Raw genomic sequence first — 10,787 nt, forward strand, 5'->3', positions numbered from 1 at the left:
GCGAAAATGTGGTCTCTGTCAAATTTGGGTCTTTAATTGGACTCTGATTAATTTCGATCATGAACTGGACTCTGATGAAATTTGAGCTTAAAACTGTCTCTGACTAATTTTGCTCTGAAAGTAGACTCTGACGAATTTTGCTAGAAAACTGGACTCTGATGAAATGTGAGCTTAAAACTGTCTCTGACTAATTTTGCTCTCAAAGTAGACTCTGGCGAATTTCTGTTGATAATTGGACTCTGATGAAATATGAGCTTAAAACTGTCTCTGACGAATTTTGCTCTCAAAGTAGACTCTGGCGAATTTCTGTTGATAATTGGTCTCTGATGAAATTTGAGCTTAAAACTGTCTCTGACTAATTTTGCTCACAAAGTGGACTCGTTCATTTTTAGGTATAAAATGGTCTCTGACGAATTTCTGTCTATAACTGGGCTCTGTTCAATTTTGGTCTTTACAGGTGAAATAGCCGTAAATGGATATAAAACTAAATGTTATGGCTAAGTTGTCTGTTTTCCTTAACAAAACGTCTAAGACAATATTCTCTGAAAATGCTCTTTGAAAATGTGTGATTGAAAACGGGCAAAGGTTGTCCATAGAGTTTACCTGGAAATGCTGTGACACAAGCACGATATTTTCTAAAGTTTTTTCTTTAAGATTTTCCTACTTATCTTCATCATAAGAAACCTTAACAAACTTCTAAAATCTCAGAAATTATTTTCCTCATAAGAACTCCTTACTTCCAAATCTGTGACTCCCCAAATTTGCCTGATAACCCTGGCTTACAGACACGATATTTCCCAGAAAAAAAAAAATGTTCTGTGAGCTGTACAACTCACAGGGGTTCTCTGGCCTGAAAAAAAAATGTTCTGTGAGCTGTACAACTCACAGGGGTCCTCTCGCCTGAAAAAAAAAATGTTCTGTGAGCTGTACTCCCTACTACTACCCTCCAGATGCCCAGAACCCTCCAGGTGCTCAGAACCCCCCAGATGCTCAGAACCCTCCAGGTGCTCAGAACCGTCCAGATGCTCAGAACCCTCAAGATGCTCAGAACCCTCCAAGTGCTCAGAACCTTCCAGATGCTCAGAACCCTCCAGGTGCTCAAAACCTTCCAATTGCTCACAATCCTACAGGTGCTCAGAACCCTCCAGATCCTCACAATCCTCCAGATGCTCACAATCCGACAGGAGCTCAGAACCCTCCAGATTTTCAGAACTCTCCAGGTGCTCAGAACACTCCAGAGTCTCAGAATTCTCCAGATGCTCACAATCCGACAGGTGCTCAGAATTATCCAGGTCCTCACAACTCTCCAGGTGCTCAGAACCCTCCAGAGTCTCAGAACCCTACAGGTGCTCTGAAGCCTCCAGGTGTTCACAACCCTCCTGTGGCTCAGAACCCTCCAGATGCTCAGAACTATCCAGGTGCTCATAATCTTTCAGGTGCTCATAATCTTTCAGGTGCTCAGAACCCTTCTGGTGCTCACAACCCTCCAGGTGCTCACAACCCTCCAGGTGCTCAAAATCCTCCAGGTGCTCAAACTCTCCAAATGTTCAGAACCCTTCAGTTGCTCAGAACCTTCCAGGTGCTCAGAACTCTCCAGGTGCTCGCAATCCTCCAGGTGATCAGAACCATTCAGGTGCTCAGAACCTTACAGGTGCTCATAACCCTCCAGGTGTTCAGAACCCGTCAGGTGCTCACAAACCTCCAGGTGCTCACAACCTTCCATGTGCTCACATCCCTCGAGGTTCTCACAACCCTAAATATGCTCTTAACCCTCCAGGTGCCCACAACCCTCCAGGTGCTCAAAATACTCAAGGTGCTCACAACCCACCTGGAGCTCAGAACCCTCCAGGTGCTCAAAACCCTCCAGATGCTCAGAATCCTCCAGATGCTCAGAAACCTACTGGTGCTTAGAACCCTCCAGATGCTCAGAACCCTCCAGATGCTCAGAACCCTCCAGATGCTCAGAACCTTCTAGATGCTCAGAACAATCCAAGTGCTCAGAACCCTCCAGATGCTCAGAACCTTCCAGGTGCTTAGAATCCTCGAGGTGTTCAGAGCCCTTCATGTGCTCAGAACCTTCCAGGTGCTCGATAGAACCCGCTAGGTGCTCAGAACACTTCAGGTGCTCAGATCTCTCCTTGTACTCAGAACCCTCCAGGTGCTCAGACCTCTACTTGTACTCAGAACCCTCCAAGTGCTCAGACCTCTCCTTGTACTCAGAACCCTCCAGATGTTCAGAACCCTCCAGGTGCTCAGAACCGTCCAGATGCTCAGAACCCTCCTGGTGCTCAGAACCCTGCAGGTGCTCAGAACCCTCCGGGTGTTCAGAAACCTCGGGATGCACATACCCCATCCAGGAGCTCAGATCCATCCAAGTCCTCAGAACACTCCAGGTGCTCTGAACCCTCCAAGTGCTCAAACCCTCCAGGTGCTCAGAACCCTCCAGGTGCTCAGAACCCTCTAGGTGCTCAGAAGCCTACAAGTGCTCATAACCCTCCAGGTGCTCAGAAGCCTACAAGTGTTCATAACCCTCTAGGTGTTCACATCCCTCACACAAACATTTGGACTATTTAAATCTCTTTTTCATTCTTCATGAGATGCACATTGTACGTTGTAATGCTTTACAAGTACAGATTTGATATAATCATTATATATTGTATACTGTTGATTGTGTTATTATGCCTATTAAAAAGATATTCTCTCGTTATGCTACTATTATCTTTCTTCCTTCTATTGAGTTCTGTACATTAAATCTGTACCAATTCCACATTTCATTTTACTATATATACTAAAATTTATTTCCAGCAGTTTAGTGTCTATTCACTCGCACAGATTATCACGTTTTTCTTGCAGTCTTTTATATTCCTTGTCAGTCTTTACTCGCATGATTAACTTTCCGACGTCTGCTAATTATAAAATGTATGTTCTCACACTGTCATATAAATCGAATATATTACAAAGAGCAGACGGTCCGAGACCGAGCCTTGAGAGACACCGCTTTAATATCTCAACATATTGACATCTTTGCTGATGACTCTCTGTTACCTATCTGTCAGGTATTCTCCTGTTCAGTCTTTTTCCGATTCCCTTAGGTTGCCTCTACATCTTGTACATCAGGTTTTTGAGTGTCTTGCAAAGTGTAATCAAACTAGCTGTAACTAATTAAAATGTTATTGAAATTCCTTTCATAGAACTGTATTAAGTGTTCTAGACACAACAATTGTTCCTGTAACAAATGTTTCTATCCCGTTACAAAGTTTGATCTCTCCAGAAAATCCACCATTATCTGCCTGATTGTTTTCTCCAGCATTTATACTTCATTAGAAAAGCATAATAATTCCAGGAGATCCCGTTGTCTAGAATTTTGTTAAATATTATGTTTAGTGGATAATAAAGCAGCCATTGAGCCTCCTTCAAAAGCTATAGATATATCAGGTCTTATGTATCTGCTCTCGATGCATCAAGTTCCTTTACAGGTCTTCTTAGTTCCTATTTAGTAATTGTCAGCTATACAATGTTGCGTCTAGCTCTCCGCTGTGTCCCATTTTCCGTCTCACCTTTTGGTCCACGTTTATAAGCCTCCAGGAACCTGTGGTAAATTTCCTACACACCCTCGTGTTGTGCGCTGGGTGCCTCCCTCCTCTGACGTAAGTCACATAGTTATAGTATTATTTTTCTCCGTAAGTGACTATGTAACTGTGTAGCCAGTCACCTCCCACGATTTGACAAGTGTAATATATGAAGTGGTTTTGCCTAACAATAAGCTTTCAACTCTAGGAAAGTGACTCAACCTATCTAGGCCGATTCTCATGAGCCAAACGAGAAAGTTAATGTTGCAGTGATCTCAATTATATCAATGTGGAATTAAATGTCCAAGGTTGTGGGAAATCAGGATAATATTGCGGTGCAATAAGTGCGAGGACAGATTGACACAACAGCTTATACCGATGTGTCAATCTCTAAATGCTGATCTGCTTCACTATGACACTAGAGTACACTTTTCTGGATCTCAATGGTGCCTCCTTGTTGCCCTCCTTCCTCTGTTCTCATTATTTTGTCCATGCTGTTGCTTTATTTTGGTGGTAAGCTTAAGACTTATGAACTTTGGTACTTCACCATTGTCTAAACTAAGTTTTCAGGTTAAATACCTAGAAACGATAGGTACGTCGATCAGTGTAAATATCCCTTGTCGTGACGTCATGACAATGTTATTGTGACAAGTCGAAACAAACTTGTCGTGACAAGTCGTGACAATCTTGTCATGACATATTTCTTCTCTCTAGTTATGGGAGAGTTACAGATACTTATAAATATACTAGCTGTACCTGGCCATGCATTGCTGTGGCTCTTCAATGCCCTACCCACCATTCCCCGTTTCCCCGTCCCCTCATTCTCAACACCATTCCCCACTCCCTCATCCCCCTTGTCCTCCCCACTATTCCCCCTCTCCCCGTGTCCCCATCGTCATCCCCACCATCCCCAACTTCACCATCCGCTCGTCCTTCCCACAATTACCCCCTACCTCGTCTGTCGGAAAATCCAACACCATTTAATAATAATATCATACAGACAGATAATAATTGCTGCTGTATTGTATAAACAAGTTAACCCATAGAAAACGTAACTTGTAGTGGAATTACCGTCTATAGAAAACGGAATATCATTACCACACACTATTATAAATTCACCACCTATTATGGTAGGAATTATTCTTAAATACATTAGTCTTTGGACTTTACCATCATAAAAACATCTCATATAAATTAACTTAATTATCAATATTAAAGTAGAGTAAATGTGACCCTTCTATCACTTTCTGTTATCTGGACAATGTCGGCCAGTAGCGTCAGGGTGAGGGAGTGGTCAGCCGATTGTTGTTGTCACCTCCGAGACGCGTGGAGCAAATTCGGCTCCTATCATATCTGGACAATGTCGGCCAGTAGCGTCAGTAGTATGGAGTGTTAGCCATTGTTTGCACTTAGACCAGAGAGGCTCACGGGAGCAAATACGGCTCCTGTTAATTTTACTTGGACGAAGTGTTATGGAAACCAAAGGTGTACCATCATCAACACGCTGTCAACAAATTCAAGTTAAGTGTTCTTCCGAAACCCATTTATCTTTCATTTATGGCCATTAATGTCAGTGGATATAGGGTTGCCCGGTTAGAGCACGAGATAGCCTCAAACTAAAGGTAATTAAGCCAGGTCTTCATTGTTCCTTGTACAGTGTTTTCTCTGATATACCTGTCATATACTAGGATTCTGGCTTCACAGCTAGCGCCCTTTTGACAGGTCAAGACGAGGAAGCATGCTTTGTGCATCAGTTACCAGGGTGATGGAAGCTACCTCAAAGAGGGAAAATGTGGTGTCTACATCCTGGTTATACCTGGTGGACTAAGGCCTGCTGTACAAATAAGATAAGGAACCTCTTCAATGTTTAATAATGTGTAGTTAATACTGTAGTTTGATTGGCTGCATATATATACAATTAATATAAACCCCCCCTAATGTGTAGAGGATCGATTTATGAGATTATGAGATTATTGCAGAAATACAGTCCACTTATCATTATACAAATTGCTATCGAAGTATATAAATTAACGTAAATATAAATTCTATATAAATTCATATAAATTAAATAAATATAAATCTCACAGGTCGGTTCCCATATCGTCCGCTCGTCCTCCACACCATTACCCCCTCCCCGGTCCCCTCGTCCTCCCCACCATTCTCCACTCCCTCTTCAAATGCGTTCCCAAATGATCTGATGCTCCTATCAGAAAAATGGGAACATCAAATGATCTAATGTTCCCATCACTAAAAAATAAGAAGAACAGTTAAAAAAACGAAATGAAAAACAGTAAAAAAATTCCAAAATAAACTATACTCATGAAATAAATGGTATGGTAAACGAAACTGCTCAATTCCAATGCAATGTCACACAAAATAATTAAATCAAAATGAAAATAAATCGAAATCTATAAAAAATTCAATTTATCAATGCAATCGTAACGTTGAAATGAAATCGTAACATATATAGTATAGTGTGTGTTGTTATTACGTTCAACAGATGGAGCTATTTTAAAAAAAAAAATGTTTTTACCTGTCACAGTTGTGGGTTTTATATAGTAGGTATATAAAAATACGTGTGTATTCGAATGGAATATCGTATCAAAATTTCAAAGCAATCGGTGAAGAACTTTCTGAGATTACAGTGTGTGTGTTGCTCTTATGTCCAACAGATGGTGCTGTTTAAAAAAAAAACATGTTTTTCCTGTCACAGGTGAGGCATGAATATAGTAGGTGTATAAAATCACGTGCCTCTTCGAATGCAACGTTGTGTTAAAATTTCAAAGCAATCGGTAAAGAGGTTTCGAAGATTTCCTTCAAATGAAAACACATGAAAAACACAGTTTATCAAAAAAGCTGTATATTCCCGTCACAGGCGAGACATCTATTAAAGTATGATTTAAAAAAATACTTGGATGAGAATGGAACAAATGAACATTTACATTTTTATTTATATAGATAGTGTGTGTTGCTCTTACGTGCAACAGCACTGATTTTCAAAAAAGCATGTTTTTACCTGTCACAGGTGTGGCATCTATACTTATACTCACAAAATGAACGGTATGGTAAACACAGCTCAATTCCAATGCAATGTCACACAAAATAATTAAATCAAAATGAAAATAAATCGAAATTAGTGAAAATTCAATTTAGCAATGTAATCGGAAACATTGATATGGAATTATAACATATTTAGCATAGTGTTTTAATAAAGTAATAAAGTAATAAACATAGTAATAAAGTTTTCGACTGGGCATCAGAAAATATCATGATGTTTAACAGTGATAAATTCCAGGTACTCAGGTACGGTAAAAATGAGGACCTTAAACATAATACAGAGTACAAAACACAATCAAATGTACCCATAGTAGGAAAACAGCATGTAAAGGATTTGGGAATAATAATGTCTGACGACCTAAGGTTTAAGGAGCATAACCAAGCAAATATTGCGACAGACAGAAAAATGATAGGATGGATTACAAGAACTTTCAAATCCAGGGATCCCATCACAATGGTTTTACTCTTCAAGTCACTTGTGTTGTCCCGTCTTGAGTACTGCTCAGTACTCACTTTCCCCTTCAGAGCAGGAGAGATTGCTGAAATAGAGGGAATACAGAGAACATATACGGCATGCATAGACGCAATAAAGCACCTAAATTATTGGGATCGTCTCAAAGCCCTCCAAATGTACTAACTTGAAAGAAGACGAGAGAGATATCAAATAATATACACCTGGAAGATACTGGAGGGCCAAGTACCAAATCTACACAGTAAAATAACAACGTACTGGAGTGAACGACATGGAAGAAAATGTAGATTAGAACCAGTGAAGAGCAGAGGTGCCATAGGCACAATCAGAGAACACTATAAACATCAGAGGTCCGTGGTTGTTCAACGTCCTCCCAGCAAGCATAAGAAATATTGCCGGAACAACCGTGGACATTTTCAAGAGGAAACTAGATTTATTCCTCCAAGGAGTGCCGGACCAACCGGGCTGTGGTGGGTATGTGGGCCTGCGGGCCGCTCCAAGCAACAGCCTGGTGGACCAAACTCTCACAAGTCGAGCCTGGCCTCGGGCCGGGTTTGGGGAGTAGAAGAACTCCCAGAACCCCATCAACCAGGTATCAACCAGTGTGTGTTGCAATTACGTACAACAGATGTTGCTGTTTTTTTTTTAAAAAAGCATGTTTTATCTGTCACAGATGTGGCATCTATATAGTATGTATATAAAAACACGTGCACATTCGAATGGAACATTGTGTCAAAATTTGAAAGCAATCAGTACTTTCAGAAATTGCAGCGTGTTGCTCTTCCGTCCAGCAGATGGCTCTGTTTTTCAAAACAAAGCATGTTTTTTCCTGTCACAGGTGAGACATGTATATATATTAGGTATATAAAAACATGTGCTTATTCAAATGCAACGTTGTTTCAAAATTTCAAAGCAATCTGTAAACATGTTTCGAGGATTTCCCTCACATGAAAAAACACATTAAAAAAAAAACCATGTTTTTTCGTGTCACATACATGATATCTATATCATATGTATATTTAAAAACATGCTCGGATGGGAATGGAACGTTTTGTGAAATTTTCAAAGCAATCGGTGAAAAACTTTTGGAGATTAGCGATTTAGAACAAATGAACATTTACATTTTTATTTATATAGATAGAATGCGTGAAATATATAAATCATTTATAATATTTTCTTATCTATTATATAGTAATAACTGACAACGAAACTTTTAACGATATTGTAGTTAGGTAGCAATAATAATATACACATTTTCATATAATTGAGATATAAATAATGACTATACCAATAATTTGTATTTCTCTTAAGTTTTTCTGCTTGTTTCCATAAATATAATTATCATCACAGTATCTAACTTCAATATTTTATATGACTTGGTTTCCAATAATTTTAACACTTTATCACCTTCTTTATCTGTGTCTCGTTTCCCCTAAAAGCAAAACCTGTCTTCTATAAGTATTTCATTACTTAAGCCTAAGACTGTTATGATTATTAAGAAGTTTTAATAAGTTTTTCATATACTGGATTTAATATAAATTGATTCAGTGTTGGCTATGTTGTGTAGCAGACTCCCAACACACTAGCAAGACTTCCTGGCCATACCAATGCTAGTTGGGGGTATAAAGTTTCCTAACATTTTATCCGAAATATTTGTATCTGGAATGTCAGTAACATGCCAAACATGATTATAATTTCCATAGACTTGATACTCATCATCACCTTTAGTGTCACCACAGCAACGGTCTCCCACACTCACCATCTGACGACACTCATCATCACCTGCTGTGTCACCACAGCAACGGTCTCCCACACTCACCATCCTGACGACACTCATCATCACCTGCTGTGTTATCACAGCAACGGTCTGTCACACTCACCATCTGACGACACTCATCATCACCTTTAGTGTCACCACAGCAACGGTCTCCCACACTCACCATCCTGACAACACTCATCATCACCTGCTGTGTCATCACAGCAACGGTCTCCCACACTCACCATCTGACGACACTCATCATCACCTGCTGTGTCATCACAGCAACGGTCTCCCACACTCACCATCTGACAACACTCATCATCACCTGCTGTGTCATCACAGCAACGGTCTGTCACACTCACCATCTGACGACACTCATCATCACCTGCTGTGTCATCACAGCAACGGTCTCTCACACTCACCATCTGACAACACTCATCATCACCTGCTGTGTCATCACAGCAACGGTCTGTCACACTCACCATCTTGACACATCTCTCTTTTCCAGAGACCACGCTCATCCAGAGTTCCCTTTCCATCCTCCAAACTAGTCGGGAAGGCATATGAGAGAGATGAACCATTCCGTTCCACTGGCCAAAAGAGCCTGGAAGCCAAACTGAGATGATGGATCATCAAGTCTCTCTTTTCCACCCTCTCTACCTCATAGGACGTTTCCATAGCTCCAGTTCCAGATGGATTAAAATGAATTGAATTGGATTTATAGACTTGTTTTATTATGTTCTACCACAGACGTGGCCATACATTCACAATGCTAACCAACATATTTACATTTGCTTCTGTCATTCATGAACTGAGTTAGTTATTTATTAAACATGTAGTTCAGTGATTTATTGAACAATTAACCACACAAGGTGATTGTAGTGCTTTTAAAATGCTAACCTAACCTTCGTACATAAATGCACAGAGTTACGTCTGTCCTACATATACAATGTTGAAGGAATATTTTTACATAGCGTCATTAATGTGCGTTTACAAGGGATCAATGCAGTTCTGACCAGTTTACACATGTCGTGTATACAGATTTATAGTTGACAGAAGACCCACTTTTATATGGCGATGGACTCTGTCTTGTGTTGATTTGATTCCATATACTAAAATGTAAAAAAATGTGTTTTGACTCTAAGCACATATCGAGCTTATTTTTTACATTTCACTGCTATAGTTAACTAGTATTTTCACAGGTAACAGAATTTCTTCGTAAGTCACAATTATTTCAGTTACCTAAGAAAAGTTTCTAAACTATGTAACGATCTACAAAGTCTTTTGTCCATGAAATCAGACGCTGGACACGCGTTAGTACCCAAAACCGCCAGAATTAAATTTAAAGTTCTGGTTTTTACTTGTCAGAACCTCAGAGACTTCAAGACCGAGGAGATGTTGAGGACTTACTGTTGTGTATAACTAAAACATTATCGAGGTTCCTTGCCAGATCCTTACCAGAAGGTATTCGGCCATTAATAGCCTTATACTGGTAATGCCATTCTGAGAAACAGCTCTCCATTAGTGATCATTTATTTCTAACCTGACCTTTGTTTGGAAGGGGTTCTCTCAACATGGAGTTACACGTGTAATCAAGCCAACAAATTAACGCCCTGGCGCCTGGATCATCCTGTTCCTCGTTTGATAGTCACTTAGCAGTAAACTTAGTTTTGGATACAAATAATTAGTTCACCAAGGAAAGATGATATATGATGATCAAACAACGAATCTGAAGATGAAGAAACGACGACGTTTCGCTTCCTCCTGAACCTTTATCAACTAGTGAGTAGTAGTAGGGATGACGGCGTGTGAACCTCATTGGATTTTGGGAAAAAGAGGACGATATGCCTTACCGTTTTCACTGAACTTTGGAAAGAGGACGATATGCCTCACCGTTTTCACTGAACTTTGGAAAGAGGACGATTTGCCT

The 10,787-nt window shown here is 40.1% G+C and overlaps 1 protein-coding gene across 6 annotated transcripts in view; it reads left to right on the plus strand.

Moving 5' to 3' along the window:
- LOC123749832 (1,5-anhydro-D-fructose reductase-like) overlaps positions 1 to 9,578 on the plus strand; it is a 263,169-nt gene extending 253,591 nt beyond the window's left edge. For all 6 annotated transcript variants that reach the window (XM_069317412.1, XM_069317420.1, XM_069317431.1 and 3 more), the window contains one exon: positions 9,366 to 9,578. In XM_069317412.1, the coding sequence (XP_069173513.1) occupies positions 9,366 to 9,408 (43 nt within the window). In that variant the 3' untranslated portion in view covers positions 9,409 to 9,578. The remainder of the gene's footprint in view (positions 1 to 9,365) is intronic.
- The last annotated feature ends 1,209 nt before the right edge of the window (positions 9,579 to 10,787 follow it).

The sequence above is a fragment of the Procambarus clarkii genome, chromosome 8, assembly GCF_040958095.1.
Source record: "Procambarus clarkii isolate CNS0578487 chromosome 8, FALCON_Pclarkii_2.0, whole genome shotgun sequence".
Lineage (NCBI taxonomy): Eukaryota > Metazoa > Arthropoda > Malacostraca > Decapoda > Cambaridae > Procambarus > Procambarus clarkii.